This window comes from Solea solea, chromosome 13, assembly GCF_958295425.1.
Source record: "Solea solea chromosome 13, fSolSol10.1, whole genome shotgun sequence".
NCBI classification, from domain to species: domain Eukaryota; kingdom Metazoa; phylum Chordata; class Actinopteri; order Pleuronectiformes; family Soleidae; genus Solea; species Solea solea.
Window position 1 is genome coordinate 28,280,674 of NC_081146.1, and position 18,172 is coordinate 28,298,845.

General features: G+C 39.1%; 1 protein-coding gene across 1 annotated transcript; it reads right to left on the minus strand.

Annotated features, from left to right (window-relative positions):
- Positions 1 to 744: 744 nt before the first annotated feature.
- LOC131471812 (macrophage receptor MARCO-like) lies at positions 745 to 17,047 on the minus strand. Its single transcript, XM_058648580.1, has 14 exons — positions 16,896 to 17,047; positions 13,412 to 13,510; positions 13,154 to 13,320; positions 12,343 to 12,460; positions 11,779 to 11,850; positions 11,278 to 11,349; positions 10,580 to 10,615; positions 6,904 to 6,990; positions 6,712 to 6,756; positions 6,355 to 6,441; positions 6,166 to 6,210; positions 2,002 to 2,031; positions 1,418 to 1,582; positions 745 to 944 (listed from the first exon to the last, which is right to left on the minus strand). Exons 1-14 carry the CDS (start codon positions 16,978 to 16,980, stop codon positions 814 to 816), a joined length of 1,239 nt encoding a protein of 412 aa, XP_058504563.1. The 5' UTR covers positions 16,981 to 17,047; the 3' UTR covers positions 745 to 813.
- Positions 17,048 to 18,172: the final 1,125 nt, after the last annotated feature.

The window sequence follows — 18,172 nt, forward strand, 5'->3', positions numbered from 1 at the left end:
ATATATATATATATATTTTGAAATAGCAGTTGCAGTAAATGCAATTTCATCGTTGGATAGTCCATTTTAGTCAGGAGGCTACTTTTAGTTGTGATATTTAATTTCTAGATTTTATATCTGACCATACATATATTTATTGTTACATTTGTCTTTTTCAAAGATGTCAGGCCCCTACCCCTGTCCTGAAGGCCTCAAAATCTGCCACCTACAACACAGAATCATAACCCCCCCCATCACCTACCCCTGCCCTTCCCCACAAAATCTCACTCAGTTTTTAACTGAGTTAAAAAAACGTAAGAGATCTGATAAACTATAGTAGTAGTTTGAACAACGTTTATCAACAGAACTAGGACCCCAAGGGTTCTATGAAGAGGCCCCGGAGGGTTCCCAGAAAAAATAAAAGGAAATATGAATATAAATTTCATAAAGATGAAAAACAAGAAAGATAATATACTTAAGAGTTAGAAGGATCAAAGATGGATACACTTTTGTAATATCAAATAAAATAAACTACATTTAAGTGGCTCTGTGTTGATGTGGATGGTTCATGGAATGAGATGAATGATGATTAGTATTCAAGCACATCAGTTATTTATCTTTGTTTGGTGATACAGAGCAAACTCATGTGGTAGAGAGAATGTGATGGTTCACAACACAGACAGGAAATCTTAAGAACAGGAAGAGAACATGGTTTAGACTAAAACACCACAGAGAGACAGACAATTGATTTACTTAAACCAAATGTAATATGCTTGGTGTTTTATTTGATTGGTACTGTTTTACTTGATTGTCTTTTGCACACACACTTCTAGTCTAGATACAATGCACTCCAGCATCTTCGACGTGTTGGCAGTTGGTAACTCCAGCTCCACCGTGAGGGCAGTCAAAGATGTCCTCCTCTGTACCCAGGCACCGTAGGTCATCCAGCCAGATCTTACCTGTCCCTATGGACAGGAATAAACTATTATAATGATGACTGACTGGAACAAAGCACATTTATTTTTAAAATTCACCTGCACTTTTAATTCAGCTGGTGACACCTCTGTGCAAATGTGACTGCAGAGTGGAAGTGTGGTACAGAGGCATCACAGTAGTCCCATCATTTTTAAGCAACTGGTCACATATCTACAGCTGCCCCCTCAACTTTAATCTCCTTAAAATTATACTTGTAAAAATAAATCACTTATATGACGCCTCTCATAGCATTGAAATAAAAGATGAATTCACAAAAAAAATACAATTGTTCATATGTGCCCAGCCATGGAAAACCCAGGTACAAGTATCCTGAGGGGCATTTTGAGTTATTTACAGATTTCTAAGCTTTCCAACAATGTCTACATGTCTACAAACACATGGAAATCTGAAAATATTTGAATGTAGGCACTCCTCAAACTGGTTTAGGGAGAATTCTTCTTACCTGGGCTGGCAGTGAAGCTGGCTATGGCAGACTGGAAACCCAGCATCTTACAGATCACCTTGGCATCAACGGTGTCAAAGCTGTCATCACAAACAGTTCCCCAGACGCCGTTATGCCTCACCTCCACCCGGCCTCGATACTTCCCCGGGACAAGACGTACATTCACTGTGTTGAATAAGATAAGACAGAAAGAACTAGCGAAAACAAACAGGCATTACGTCGAGAGAGAGAGAGAGAGAGAGACTCACTAACCCTGTTTAAGTGTAATATGTTGTTAAACTTGAGCAGGTAAACTAGAATAGTGTGAGCGTGTGGCCCCACCATCTCAGAGCAGAGCATGAAGTTGATTTTTATATGATTTAAAACCATTTTTAAAACGCATAGCAACTTTTTTTAATCATAGAAATTTGGTAAGGTGTGATTTTTATTTTTCATTATCACTCTACAGGGACTTTAATAATTTAACTTTTTAGAATTTTGGTGTTGTTGAAACAAGCCTCTGATGTGAACGTGTGAGAATAACTAATAACTATAAAATTGATAATACTGTATACTCTGCTAATAAGTGAAAGATGTACACTCACCTGCAAGCAAACCACTTGGTCCAATTTCACCTGGTGACAAGACAACAAAATCAAATGTTATAAAAAATGACACATTACTTGACTTTGCTAATGTATAAACAGGTACAGTTACAAATCAACATGAGAGATCAAATAAAAAGTAGCCCTTAGTCCCATAACTGGGTGTTACAACTGTGTTACAGCAGTAAATACAGTTAAAAAGTAAAAGGTAATACCTATTTGTATGTAGTTAGCTGTAGACGACTGGACAAGTATTCAGCCTGTGAGGCTGAAACCTGTCTACAGAGAGTCTTTAAATTGAACACTGGATTATTTACCCCTCCAGCTTGAGGTTGTTAGTTTCACCTGAGAAACAGCGTGAAAGAGGGTTGTTGAGAGACAGGGTTTGTTTGTGTGGGTGTTTCTAGTCTTTAAGAACACCCTTGGCTTAGCCTCAGGATGCTGAGGATTGTTTTTAAATAAAAAGTCCTATAATAGACTATAATAGACAGCTTAATTTATTTCATTTCGAGATGCATGCATGTTAAAACAGTGTGATATTGCATCTAATGTACGATGATGTATTATGTTATATCTAATGTTTTGAGTTTTGGAAAATTAAATCTTAAGTCAAACAGTATAAAAATTAGTTCATCTTTCTCAACCTACTCCTGTTGCTCTGCCTTCTCTCTCCATCACCTGACTGTTCTACCTCTTTCCATTTTCTCCTAATTCCATCCACTATCAACTGCTGTATCCTCCACAGGAGGGTCGCAGGGGAGCTGTGTCAAGCTCAGCTGACACAGGGCGCGATTTTTAGACAGATCCTTTTACTCCAGCAATGACACTTTCACAACTTTGAATATGTTCTCCTCTTTACACAACTTTGCGTGTCATGATTTGGACAAAATCCATTTCTATTTCCTACTATTTTTTCTGAGACAGTAGTAGGTTATACCTCCTTTTAAATATTTGATCACAATTTGATCCTTGTGAATTTTAATTTAAAGAGGAAGAATAACAGTTGATTAACACTCTTTCGAAGTTGCACAGGTATTCAGTGCATGCTTTAGGTCAAACAAGCCCGCCCCAACACCTTATCAGCATCAACCTTTTCTCTGCTGCTGAATGCCCTATTTGTCTACAGCTGGTCTTCCATTGAGCTTGCTAATATGACGTAATAATGCCCGGACATATATCTTCGGCAGGAGCAGTGCGTAAAATTATTGTTACATACTTTGTCGGCAGTATACCGAGGGATGGAGAGGAGCTGCTGTGTAGTAAATTGTCATAGTCGTGTTCACGACCACCGCAAATGAAAAAACCAAAGGAATCGGCTTCTATTGTTTTCCAGCTTGGAAGAAAAATAGCACAAGCCATGTCTCAGATGTAACAAAGAGGCAACGCATGGCATAGATAGCTGCAGTAAGGAGACCGGAGGTCACCTTCGACCAAACTCCCCCATATACAGTGGTGTGAAAAAGTGTTTGCTTTCTTATTTTTTTGCATGTTTGTCACACTTAAATGTTTCAGAACATTAAACAAATTTAAATATTAGTCAAAGACAACACAAGTAAAGGAAGGTTTTTATTATTAAGGGAGGGAAAATAAATCTAAACCTAAATGTGCCCCCTAAACCTAATAACTGGTTGGGCCGCCGTTTGCAGCAACAACTGGAATCAAGCGTTTGTGATAACTTGCAATGAGCCTTTTACAACGCTGTGGAGGAATTTTGACCCACTCATCTTTTGCAGAATTGTTGTAATTCAGCCACATTTTAGGGTTTTCGGACATGGATCGCCTTTTAAGGTCATGCCACAGCATCTCAATAGGATTCAGGTCAGGACTTTCACTAGGCCACTCCAAACTCTTTATTTTGTTTTTCTTTAGCCATTCAAAAGTGGACTTGCTGGTATGCTTCGGATCATTGTCCTGCTGCAGAACCCAAGTTCACTTCAGCCTGAGGTCACAAACAGATGGCTGCACATTCTCCTTCAGGATTCTTTGGTAGACAGCAGAATTCATGGTTCCATTTATCACAGCAAGTCTTCCAGGTCCTGAAGCAGCAAAACAGCCCCACACCATCACACTACCACCACTATATTTGACTGTTGGTATGATGTTCTTTTTCTGAAATGTGGTGTTACTTTTATGCCAGATGTAATGGGACACACACACCTTCCTAAAAGTTCAACTTTTGTCTCGTCAGTCCACAGAGTATTTTCTCAAAAGTCTTGGGGATCCTCAAGATGTTTTTTGCCAAAATTGAGACGAGCCTTAATGTTCTTTTTGCCCAAAAGGGATTTTCATCTTGGAACTCTGCCGTGCAGGCAATTTTTGCCCAGTCTCTTTCTTATGGTGGAGTCATGAATACTGCCCTTAACTGAGGCAAGTGAGGCCTACAGGTCTATAGATGTTGTTCTGGGTTCCTTTGTGACCTTGTAGATGAGTTGTTGCTGTGCTACTGGGGTAATTCTTGTCGGCTGGCCACTCATGGGAAGGTTGCCCACTGTGAATAATGGCCCTCACCGTGGTACACTAGAATCCCAAAGCTTTAGAAAGGTCTTTGTAACCTTTTCCAGACCGATAGATGTCAATTACTCTGTTTCTCATTTGTTTGGCATGATGTCTTCCATTTTTGGGATCTTTTGGCCGACTTCACTTTGTCTGACAGGTTCTATTTAAGTCGTCTCTTGATTCAACAGGTCTGGCAGTAATCAGGCCTGGGTGTGGCAACTAAAATTTTCCAAAAGATTTGACTAACCACAGTTACCTAATGATTTTACAAGGGGGGGGCAATTACTTTTTCACATGGGGCCATGTAGGTTTGGATAGTTTTTTCCCAATAATAAATAAAATCATCACATGGGTTAGGGTTAGGGTTAAGGGTTAAAAACTGCCTTTTGTGTTAACTTGTGTTGTCTTTTAAATTTGTTTGATGATCTGAAACATGTGTGACAAACATGCAAAAAAAAATACGAAATCAGGAAGGAGGCAAATACTTTTTCACACCACTGTATGTTGGTGTTCCAAGCATTTTCACAGAGGTAAGTTGTAAATTACACATAGTAAATATAGTTTGGACAACACCGTTAGCAGCCACCTACGAATGCCTAATCAGTTTAATTTTTTCCACATCCATTAAGCCATTTCAATGTTTTTCGTTGCGTTTGCAGGCAAACCATCCTATGAACTGCTACAGTGTGATCCTGACTGGGCACCGTCTCTGAACCTTGGCCATAGCAAGCTTAAAACTACATGCTCATCGAGGTTTAACCGGTTAAGGGCCAGGATGAGAAGATCACAACAACAATCTCTCACCCGGGTAGGAACCACATTAGCAGGACAAGCGAATGATGAGGACAATGCAGCCCCTTTAGGTAAATGTTTTGGTACTTTGTTATCCCTGAATCTGAATTCTGCTGTTGCCGGGTTTTGCTCTCTAAAGCTGCTGCCTCGGTGTGCTTCACTGCAACCAGGTGTCTCAGGCCCCCACAGTGCTGTTCCAGGACCGTCAAAGCGGTCCTCCATCCGTGGGTCACGAATGCCCAGAAGTGGCTTTAGCAGTACACATGGCTGAACAGGGTCTACACAGAGGTGGCAGTGTTCCTCCATGACAGAGCAGAGTCCATGTGTTCTTCTCTTAATCAGCATGGAGAGCGGGATGTTTGGATTTGAAATGGTGAATTAGTCCCGATGTTGACAGGTTCTTTGAAGATGCACCTCCTATACTAACAAATTGCAATCCGTGAGGCTTTGTCTGAAATACTGAAATATGCCCATACAATACTGCAGACATTTTGGCTCTAATCCAGACAGGCGCGTGCTGGCTGTGGTTTCTACATGCGTCATCACAACATCCTGTTTTGGCCGAAAACGCAATTTTTGGTGTCCGAATTTTCGGTGCATCCCTACTTTTTATTCACTTAAAGGAACACTCTGTGTCTTTTGTGCATGAATACTGTGACAAACAGGGGTTTAGAGGGTCAGTGTATGAATCATACCTTCAAAACTGATATATTTTGGTATTACAGTGATTGTTTAAAGGCATAGTTTAATTGTCTTTTCCCTGTTACCAGGGTGGTGCTCCGATCTGATAAACTTAATATAACTCATTTTTCAAAAACATTTAATAAATAATTATTACTAACAATTATTTATTTATTTAAATAATTACCTAATTACCTTTTTGACCAGGGTCCCCTCGGGCACCCTTTTGTCCAGGAGGGCCTGAAATCAAAGTACAGAGGAAAAACATTAATACAATATTAATGCTGGGGTTCTATTATGTTACAAATGATTATAATTCATTAGCTAGAGATGTCTTTAAAACAGCAGCAGTTCCAGCTCTTTGTGTGTGCCCCAAACCCTTACCTGGCAACCCGGGATCTCCTTTTTCTCCTTTTACATTCATTCCTTGATTTCCTGGAGGCCCTTGATTCCCAGATGGTCCCATAAGACCTACATTCACAAAGACACACAAATACTTTCATAAATAAATAATTATTACTAATAATTATTTATATGTTTTATCAATCAAATTATTGCCACTAACTAATGTCCCCTAACAACAGGATCTGAATCTGTTAAAAGTTTCATCCGGTGAAAGTGTTTGCTAGTTAGTAGAACAGTCAGATTTCTTGATAATATTGGAGAGGTTAAACTAAAATCCCGAGATGGTGAATATTTAGATTTTACTGTTGAACAAAATGCAACTGACGGATTGATTACCTTTTTGACCAGGGTCCCCTCGGGCACCCTTTTCTCCATGGGGGCCTGAAATCAAAGTACAGAGGTAAAACATTAATACAATATTAATGCCGGGGTTCTATTATGTTACAAATGATTATAATTCATTAGCTAGAGATGTCTTTAAAACAGCAGCAGTTCCAGCTCTTTATTGTGTGTGCTCCAAACCCTTACCTGGCAACCCGGGATCTCCTTTTTCTCCCTTGACATTCATTCCATGGTTTCCTGGAGGCCCTTGATTCCCAGATGGTCCCATGAGACCTACATTCACACACACAGACACACAAATACATTCTCACACACAGACACACAAATACATTCTCACACACAGACACACAAATACATTCTCACGCACAGACACACAAATACATTCTCACGCACAGACACACAAATACATTCTCACACACAGACACACAAATACATTAACACACACAGACACACAAATAGTTTCACACACACAGACACACAAATACATTCACACACAGACACACAAATACATTCTCACAGACAGACACACATAAACACTCACACACACATGCATTCCACTTGTAGGTAAATTATGTTGGTGAATGGTTGATTAATTGTATTTTGTGTAAAACAATTCAGTGATACATTTATTTTACAACAGATCAAAAATGACCTGTCTATCTATTCATGTTTTGTTAATTAATGTGAGTCATGCCACTGTTAATACGACAGCTTGGGATTCAATTGTTTATCGGTTTGTAATTGAAATTTCTTAAACGTGCCTGTAAACACTTGACTAAGTGAGTCATATTTAAGGTTACCCAAACAAACAATTATTGTATTGTACTGAAGTTGTGTTATCTGTGATTAAAGTAAATGTGTAGAGAAATGTATTTTTAACAATTACCAGAAGAAAATGAAAAGCTGACTTTTCGATAGTATCGATGAAACCACAAATGAAAATCTGCTGTGTGAAAAACTGTCCACATAAGGTAAACAGACAAGTTAGAAGTCAAAATAGTGGAACTAGATGAAATGGGAAGAAAAATTGTAAAATACTCTCTCCCTCTCATTTTAGAGAAGACCATTGTCCTGCACATCATCATCATCCACCGTGGGTCAAGCACATATTTCCATCTCACAAATCTTCACCTGTTATATCTTTCCTGGCTGATTGTACTAAATTCCATTGTAGGTCACTTTGGATAAAAGCGTCTGCTAAATTACATGTAATGTAATCTTTGTGGTCCATCACTTGTCAACCTCCCAGAGACGCTGGCCGGGCTGTCAATCACAGTGCGTTAGCCAGCCTAGCCTTCCTCTCACCAGAGACTTTTCATCTTGCCCCAAGAGTTTTGGTTTCCATCAGTTCTCCAATTTTCCCACCAATAAAAAAGGACACATTCTGGATTTATTCTGCTGCTCTGGTCTCACATCCTCCAACTGCACTGCTGATGAACTCCATAACTGATAATTTCTTCCTCTTATTCAGTGTCACTCTCAGTCAATTTAAACAACATTCTCAACTCCCTTGTTCCAGTGATAACCCAGTCTGTTTCTTTCCCTCACACTGCACCCTGGTTTACCACTAAACTTTGCTTAATGAAACGACAACTTGTCTCACTATCCTCCAAGAAATGTACAAAACTCTTACACAGACTCCATCTCACAAACCAAATCCAGCTACTACTCAGGCCTAATCTGTTCCAATGAAAATAACACCAAGACTCTGTTTTAACTACTCAATAAAATCCCCCAGAGTTATACAGGACCAGCAAAGTGTGTCAGTGTTCACTCAACCGCAACCGGTATCAAGTACCAATTATTTCGAGACTCATGGGAAACTGAGGGAAGTAAACACAATCATTCAAAAATACTACTGGTAATCTAATAATACAAAGCTTAATGCAACTGGTGAAGTATTCCTTTAAAGGCTTTGTTCTGTATGCACCACCTTCCTGGGGAAGACACTGGTCAGATGCTACAGTTCTGTTCCTGATGACCACACCATCTAGCTTGTTCCTGCCTACATCCCAGTTGTCAGGAGAATTAAGAAGGCGATCAAAACCATCAGACAGTGGACCAAAGAGAGCATTGCTGCTCTCCAGGGATGTCATGAGTCCACCGACTGTTTTAACCTCCTCTCCTCCTCCAACGACATCAATGTGCAAGTGGATGTAGTCTCCTCCTATATCACCTTCTGCAAAGAGAACATCCCCAATATCTTCTTCTCAGGGTCTGAGCTGGAGAAGGAGGTCATTAAAGAGGTCAAGAGAACCATCAAGAACGCCAAGCTTAACAACAAAAACTTAAGTTGAGGAGAAAATTACCCAGGGGAACCTCTGCTCAGCTTGGCAGGGTCTAAAGAGAATGACTGCTGTGAACCCTTCCAACACCACGAGCAGTGACCCTGTCCACGTCAAAGGCAGCAGTCCAACATTTCTCTCCAACAACCTGAACTCCGACACCACCTGCCGGTGCCCAACACCGCCTGCTGGCTTCTTTTCCCAGTTGTGCCTGTTAGCGTAACTGTTAGCAAAGATGGTGGACACTGTTTACATTCTGTGAATAAGCTTGGGTTGGAGTGTGGAGTGACTTCATTGTGACTTTCAAAAATACTACTGCTATTTTAGTAATACAAAGCTAAATGCTAATCCTTTAACGCACTGTCTTTGCTATGCTAATAGTTATTCTAATAACTTCTGAACTTAGTGAAGTGTCTATTATAGTTCTTATCAACTAAAGACTAAGGGTGCTACACAAGTATTAGGAAATGTAACCTCATGATTAACTAATCCTTAACTGACGATTAACCGTACCATGAGTATGTTGGTCAATGATTACCAAATGGATAACAAACTCTTCAACTTTTCTCCACATTTCCCTGTCCACAGACAGTTGCACAACTTTCTGTCATTCACACTCTCCTCACTTTTAATTCGTACTTAAATTTGCAGTATTTAATATACAGTCTATTAAGAGACATAATTCTGTGCCAGAACCATTTTTATATGGTTATTTTCATTAATGACATTCTCACTGAGAGAGAGAGAGAGAGAGAGCGAGAGAGTGGAAGCTGTGAAATCCAAGCTGTGCAAACTGTAGACAGTGTATGTCAGCAATATCAGGGGTGAAGAGCAGGCATAAAATGTGGAAGAGAAACTCATTTCATAATTGTGATGTGGGGTGGTGTGTTTTCACACTCACATGACTGAGTTATATTGCTTTGTATTCTAGTTTCACTGAAGCTGCATCACGGTGTGAATCCAGGACAGTTGCTGGGTCCCTCACACACAAGTTAGGTGTGTTATCAGTTACATTACACACAGTATGAGGAGATCATTTTTAGAATGTTTTTACATTCAGTGTTCTATAATCTGGCTGTATCATGTTTCGACTTTGTCACACCAGATAGCATATATAATGCAGGAGATTCACATATTCGTGTACAATTTCAGCAACACCACTGAGACAAAAGACATGTTTATGCTTCTGTTGTCATACACTGTATATTCTAAACTGAAAAGATTACTGTCATAATAGCAACTAAAAATGACAATTCTAGTATTAACAGAGAAACTAGAAAGATTAGATGGTTATAAGCAGTCCCTGTGCTTATATTTGTAAAACAAAAGTATAACAGCAAAATCATTCTAATCTATACATGCAGCTGCTAGTTTCCAGTGAGTGCTATAAGGCAGGAGCTGTCTGTATAGCAATTGTGGGAAAACTGAAGGGTAAACTGTCTAGCCAGTGTTATATATAATATCCATCCATTCCTCTGTTGGTGCGCTCACTAAAAGTAATATTATTTATAGTATTAATCATGTTATTGTAATTATAACTGTAATATCATGACAATTTAACAAAAGTGGAATCTCACCTTTGGTTCCAGGAGGTCCAGGAGGTCCAGATGTGCCTGAAAGGGTGAAACAGCAGGATTTTGACCTGAGAGGTACTTGTTAAAGTTGTTCAATCTGCTCTTCTTTTTCACATCTGGCCAGTCTATTTATATTGCAAGAAACAAAGCTGCCTTTCTTTGCCTTCAGCAGACAGGGATTTTAAAGGTTCTTACATGAGTGAGTTAAGCTCTGTCTGCAAATACACTTGTGTATTGTAGTAAATACACAAGTGTATTTGCTACAGGACTGTTTCTGAACATCTACAGCATATTAAGCTTTACACATTAAGTAAAGATAATTATCATTCGAGTAAGTCATTTCACCATATTTTAAATTAAATTGATAATGCTGCTCTTATATGACATCGAACAACCTAAGCAAATTGTGGCAAATAATAAATGAGTAGATCACATGAATGCAGTCATCTTGGCCAGAAGAGCGATAGCACAAGTTATATTTATAACGGGTGCTGATGACATTTGGAGAAATAATTGATACATTAAACATAACATGAAATTAATGCAATACAACTGGTTGAATCAAACATAAATGACTCCTGAACTGGTTTTGACATGTTAATGGGTTTTCTTTGTTATATTGTGAAAATAATGAAAATAATAAAACACTTAAAAACATTACCATAAGAAGATAATTAAACAGCAGTTGTAAAGAAACCCACCATTCTTCCCAGCAACTCCAGGGTCTCCAGGTTCTCCTTTGTCACCTTTTGTTCCTGCAACACCACTGTCACCTGGGAAGAATTATTCAGGTAATGATGATGATGTAATGATGAGCTCCAGCCTTTGTTCCAGATAGATGCTGAAGACAGCGTACTAAGTTCTGCTTTATTTTACTCAGCTTTGCCTATTGTCACATCTTACTCTGCTATAGCAGAGCAATATAGATTGTTTACTGCCCTCGTTATTGCAAATCATCAGTTTGCACTGTCTCTCTTTGATGATTCTCCTTCATCTGATCAGGTCAGAGTGAAATCTGATCTACAGAGCACACTTCAGATATTTGCAAGTCCATGGGTTTGTTGCCATTGGTTATCTCTGAGCCACAGTCGATATAAACTATGTCCAGTAACCCCAAAGGAGCCTGGTAGTGTAATTGGACCATGTGACATCATGCACATTACTGAGTTTTACATTTGGCTACTTGAAGGAAGTTGACTGACCTTTGAGACCCCTGTCTCCCGGGGGCCCTGGATGTCCTGGTGGTCCAGCTACTCCTCGAGAGCCAGGAGGCCCTGTGGAAAATGTTATAGAATTTTATAGAGTTTTAAGTAATGATAATCCTGTTCAAATTGTTGTTTAAATTTGCCACTTGCAATAATAGATGTTAATGAGCTCAAACCATAAACTTATTCACCACACTTTAAACCTAAAATCCCACTCAAATAACCTAAAATGATACTAACCTGAAAATCCCCCACTTTTTTTTTAGAGTAAATGGTCAATGGTCTGTATTCATTATTAATGTATAAGTGCTTTTCTTGTCTTATTGACCAGCACTGAGTGTATTGCACTGCAGTTTTTGCATTCATCCACATTTAAAGAGCATATTTATCTGCAGTGATTTTGTATCACATATCACCTTAATCACTGACACACTTTGGGAAAAGTGTCTTGTCAAGGATCAAATTGGCAGAATCCATCACCTTCCATTGAAAGACAACTGTTATCTATCCACTGTCCAAGATTCTTCACAGAGGTGCTGTGAATGTTGCTAACATAAATACCTGATGTAATTCTGATGGTTGTCACTTTATCCTCCAGGTTGTGGATGCTAGTGTTCAGAAAGTTCTGGTTCATTCTCAGCCTGTCCAGCACACCTTCCTCTCCACACACACCATTGAGCTGTTGCCAAGGAACAGAACAGAAACACAACTGTGAATAACACACACACACACACACACACACACACACAAACACACACATGCATATTGTGTTGGGCCTCAGCTTATTCAAGATGAAGTCGACATGCATCTTGGATGGAGACTACCTGGCCGATAAAGAGGACCACAGATTCTAAGGCGATATCTACACTAACACGTAAGGAATCATAAAATATCTTTTTCTTTGTAGTTTTGAAAAACTTTCCCATAAACACAGCATCGTTTCAGGAATTGTCTCTTATTCACACGAAACCCCCCCAAACGACTCAAAAAGCTGTAGTACATATGCCAGGAAGTAAGTGGCACTGTAATGTTACATCAAAATAGAGAAGGTGATGTACGCATTACAAGCGCTATACATCAGGTCTAATTTTAGGTCTGCTACCTGAAAGTAGTGCAGCAGCAACGCACACAGGACACATCCAGTGTGAACCAGGCATTCAGCTCAACCAAGGATCCAGCCACAACCATCTTGTTCCTTTGTCACCATAACTGACATTGGTTTGCACACAAGAGACATTTTCGCTCTCTCTTTCACACACACACACACACACACACACCATATATGTTCCCAAGAATAAATATTGATAAACTGAAGAATGCAAACTGTGTAAAAGTGACACACAATTCCATTCCATTTAAAGTTCAAGAGAACCTGGTTTTGTATTGACAAGAGGTAGCTTCTTAGGGTCTTGGTTTCCTGACTTTTGTTGTGCATTGACGTCTGGAGGTTGCCTTCACCATGTTCTTCATCCAGAAACACTTGCTCAGCTCTCAGTCTCTCTACCCCAGGATTAGACAGGGAAGACTCCAATGTGAAGACTTGGAAAGAGAGAGGAGGGTGTGAGTGAAACAAGCCAAGTACTGGCATAAACATGTATTCTAATGAATGACATCTTCATCACAGTTCTACCTTTATAAAGGAGAAAGGCAATCAGGGCGTTCTGCAAGATCAAGAACACAACATTCACTTTAATACACCAATGTCTTCTGGGTTTCACTGGCTTCAGATCTGAAACACAAACAAAAAATACCACAATGGAATCAGTGTCCTGCAGCAAACTTTATGCGCGTTTCCACCAAGTGAAACGTTTTTTGTTTTTTTTTGTGTTTACATGAGAAATAGTACCAACAAAACTGGCTTCCCTTCCCTTGGGGTAATAGAGCAATGATATGGTATGATATGGGTGGAGCTAGACCCACGACAGTCAGCTGATTGGGCAAAAGAAAAGTGCCAGTCCCCTGCACCCACAGTCTATTCTCATACAAAGGTTGACATCTTGTTGAGACAAACAAAAAAGTTGCTGGATGTTTTCCATTGTAGTCTGTTGTGTTGTTGTCTGTTGTGTCGTGTTCAATGTTGTTGTTTGTTGTTGGCGCAACATCACACTACACATCTCAGTGACACAGCCTTTTGCCACAGTGCACACCCACCTACGTAAAGTAAATGATTACCAAACTGAACTGTACCATGATGGAAACGCGGCTATACTGTACCTCTTACATCAAGTAAGAGCTACAGTATATGATTCAATGATCATTATGTCATTGTGTTAATACATCAAATGTGTTGGAGGACAACATTATTGGCAACCATTTGATTGTTAAAAATTATTAAATAATGATAATGAATAATTATCACCCTGAAAACATGCCTAAAAAATCAGCCTGCATAATCACTGTAACTGACTATAATATCAAAAAGATATCCCAGTTTAACAGTACAGAAGGAATGAATTTGTTCTGGCTCTCTCAACCCCGTTTTGTCACAGTATTCATGTACAAAAGACACAGAGCGCTCCCTTAGGTGAATATGAGTAACAATTCATTTAATCTAATGAGACAATATGAATTGAGGATGTTGATTCAAAGAATACCAAAAAATACACAGTAAATTGATTCTTGGCATGGGTTAGGGTTAGGGTCAGAGGGGCCCCCCGCAATACATGCACACAAAACCTTGAGAGTTCCACCGTTACTATTTATTTTAAAATTGACATTAACTATACATATGAACATGTATATATTAAGTTATAGAACAGCAACAACAGCAGCAGCACCAATAATATATAAGTAATAAATAAAGTTTTCTTAACAACAGCATCACAATATAAACAAATAATAACAACTGCAGACTCCAGAGTTGAACATAACAAATTATGCCCAAGAATAAGGTATACAGGAAGTAACATAGTCTTAACAAACACACACACACAACACACACCAGACTATTTTTCACACACTCAAAAACCTTAGTGTCGTATTGTCTGTATACTATGCACAACTGTATTACTGGATTGTGTGCAACACTAAATTGTAGCAAAGTAGTTCCACTAGTTGCTATTTTAAAATTCACATTTAACATACATATACATATGAAAATTTATTTATTAAGTAATAGAATATTGAGATGTTTGGCCAGTGGCCAGTAAGTAAATGAGAGAGAAGCTGCCCAGAGAAAAGTCACCACAGTGCTTTCCTGATCATTGACCTTATGCTCCAAGACGCCACAATGGATTCCTGCTTTCGACAGAAGTCATGCACATGACTTCTATCCTCACCTATTTCATGTGGAGGAGGGAAAACATTTTTTTATTTGTAGTAGGAGGTCTAGTGAAAATCATCATGTATCACTATAGGCTAAGATTATTAAATTAGAATAAGAAAAACTCAAAATGCATCAATGTCTCAATCTTTGACCCATTTCAGGGCCTTATAATAATAATAATAATAATAATAATATTATTTCAGGCTGAAGTAGTTTTAAAATACTGACTTCTTTAAAATTGAAAGAAATATTAACATATAACATTACAGCATTTTTTAGGGAAGTGGATTTTTTTCTGCTGCTATGATCAAATTAGACAGTTTTTAAAAAGAAAAAAATCTGACACTGCAAAAACAAAATGCTTCAAAATAAATGTTTCTTCTAATCATTGACCCATCTCAAGGCATAATAGTAATTATAATCAAATTCCCCTTGAAATGTATTTTATGGAAATTATTGTATTTTTTTTTTTCAACAAAAAATCAGTGGAGTTGTGAAAACAAACTGGCCTTTAAAGGGGTTAAAATTGATTAATTTAAGAGTAACAGTAACGGCGATACACAAGCTGGTGAAACACTGTCGTCGAGTTGAGGCAGAGGGAAGTGTTTGTAGTAGAAATCCTGATCCTGACCAACAAGCTGCACCTGATGCCGCCTGGGAACATGAACCTCGCCCACCACACTCACACAGACAGACTGGGAATGACATACAGCACTGCAAAAGGAGATGGGAGCGCTGCCATTATGAGAATCATTTCCAAATCTTTGTGTTAACCGATATAATGTTGTTACATAACATATGTTGACATTGGGCAACAGTAGTTCAGTGGTAGAGAAAGTCATCTTTTAACTGGAAGGTTGCATGTTCAATTCCTGGCTCTGCCAGTCTACATGCTGATGTGTCCTTGGGCATGACACTTAATCCACTTAAGCTCCTGATGGCTTTGCTGGCAGTGTGTGGGTAAAAACTTTGTGTCCGTATCTCGTACAAGCACACTTCAAAAGAACACATCAGAAGGATACGGCCTCTTCTAACCCAGAAGGTGGCACAGGTTCTTGTCCAGGCTCTTGTCATCTTACGCTTGGACTACTGCAACTCCCTCTTGGCTGGTCTCCCTGTGTGTGCCATAACCCTAACCCTCTGCAACTCATCCAGAATGCAGCAGCTCGACTGGTGTTCAACTTACTAAAATTCTCTCACACTACACCACTCCTTCGCTCCCTTCACTGGCTTCCTGTAGCTGCTCGCATCCGCTTCAAGACTCTAGTGCTTGCGTTCCATGCTACAAACGGATCCAGTCCAGCCTACATCCAGGACCTGATCAAAACCTACACCCCAGCCCGCCCTCTCTGCTCTGCATTTACAAACCGGCTTGCTGTCCCCTCACTGAGAGGATCGCAGAGGCATTCACAGAACTCAAAACTGTTTGCTGTCCTGGCTCCCAAATGGTGGAACAAGCTCCCCATCGACATCCAGACAGCAGAAAGCCTCCACATCTTCCACCGCCAACTAAAAACACATTTCTTTCGACTATACCTCGACCAAGATAATACGACAACAATTTAAAAAAAAAAAAAACACTTCATAGTTTGGCTTACTTGAAGCACTTACTTACTTCTAGCTCTTGTTTGTACCCAAATGTTTAAATGCACTTATTGTAAGTCGCTTTGGATAAAAGTGTCTGCAAAATGACATGTAATGTAATTAACCCAAACTATCCCTTTAAACAACCACAGGGTAGGGTATACAACACACAATCTTAGGCAACACATGGGGAAAATCTCTACTACTACTACTACTGATCACTTGTTATTTTAAATTAATATTTACTTTTTGTCTCTATACTCACCCTCAGGCTGGAAACTGTAGAGATCAGTTCTGCTGAGTGACATGTCAAATAGTGGGTTAGTCTGAGTGTGTGAGACTCCATCCATTGTCTTGTCCTGATATTACCACGGTCTTTAGACTCAAGTGTTCTTCACTTGAAGAAGTGAAGAACACTTCCTAATAACACACAGTTCACAGGAAAACACAATTCTGACCAGATTGCAACATATCCTCAACCCAAAACATGTGACATACACACAAGGGGAAGGAAGTGTGAATGATTCATGGGTTAGATGACCAAAAATCAACCATGCAGTGCAGTTATTAGACAATAACTATAACACAATGCAATAATGATATCACACTGCATAATTTTCACCCCTGTCTAATATGACCAGTGTGCTTTTAATCTTTCAATCAGGTCAGCGTCAATGTGAAATCTGGATACCAACATGGATTTTGTAGATGAAAAGACGAGGGAACATCAATTCACCTCTCACTGTAGCTCTGAGCTCTTGTATATAAAATCTGATCTCATCCATTCTCATTTAGTCCATGATTTAATGATTGAGCAAACATTTGTTTATTCACTGTAAAAGAAACCTTCTTATAGCAAGATGGATGTGTCAATTAATCCACAACTACTCAAATTATTTGAAAAGGAAGTCAAACTTTCTTGTTCATGTTGCAGCTGTGGAACATGATCCCCATACTTCAAAGCTATTTCATGTGGGTGAACCCTAACCCGTGTGGCCTACTCTTCATTTATAGCAATTTCCATACAGAGGTATTAAGAGAATCCCTCTATATTTTCAGCAGCATCCATGTTATTGACAGACAACAGGGATTTATGGATGATAGGTTGTTGCTTTCATTCAAAATGAGCCAAACTATTGACATTTGAAGTGACACTAATGCTGCCAAAAACATCAATATATTTGTGATTGTTTGAGCAGCAATGGAGACCAGGACTGCCTCACACAGATGCAACGGAGCACAACTACCCAAGGCTCCAAACACCCCAGCGTCAGACATAATCATACAACGTGGAGCTGAATGCAACAAACTACAACTACAGGATGAAGTGAAAGATGAGCATCTGCTCACATATGTTGATATGATATGTGAGGGATAAACTGATGCTGTTTTTCTTCTTTAGAGGAGCACAATATTTGCCCTTTTAACCCTTTGAAAACTAACCCTCAAAATGTCCATCTGTACTTTTTTTTTTGCTTAATTTAACCATAAATGGACCAGATAATGTCCTGGAACTAAATGCTTTTGTCCATGTTTCCAGAA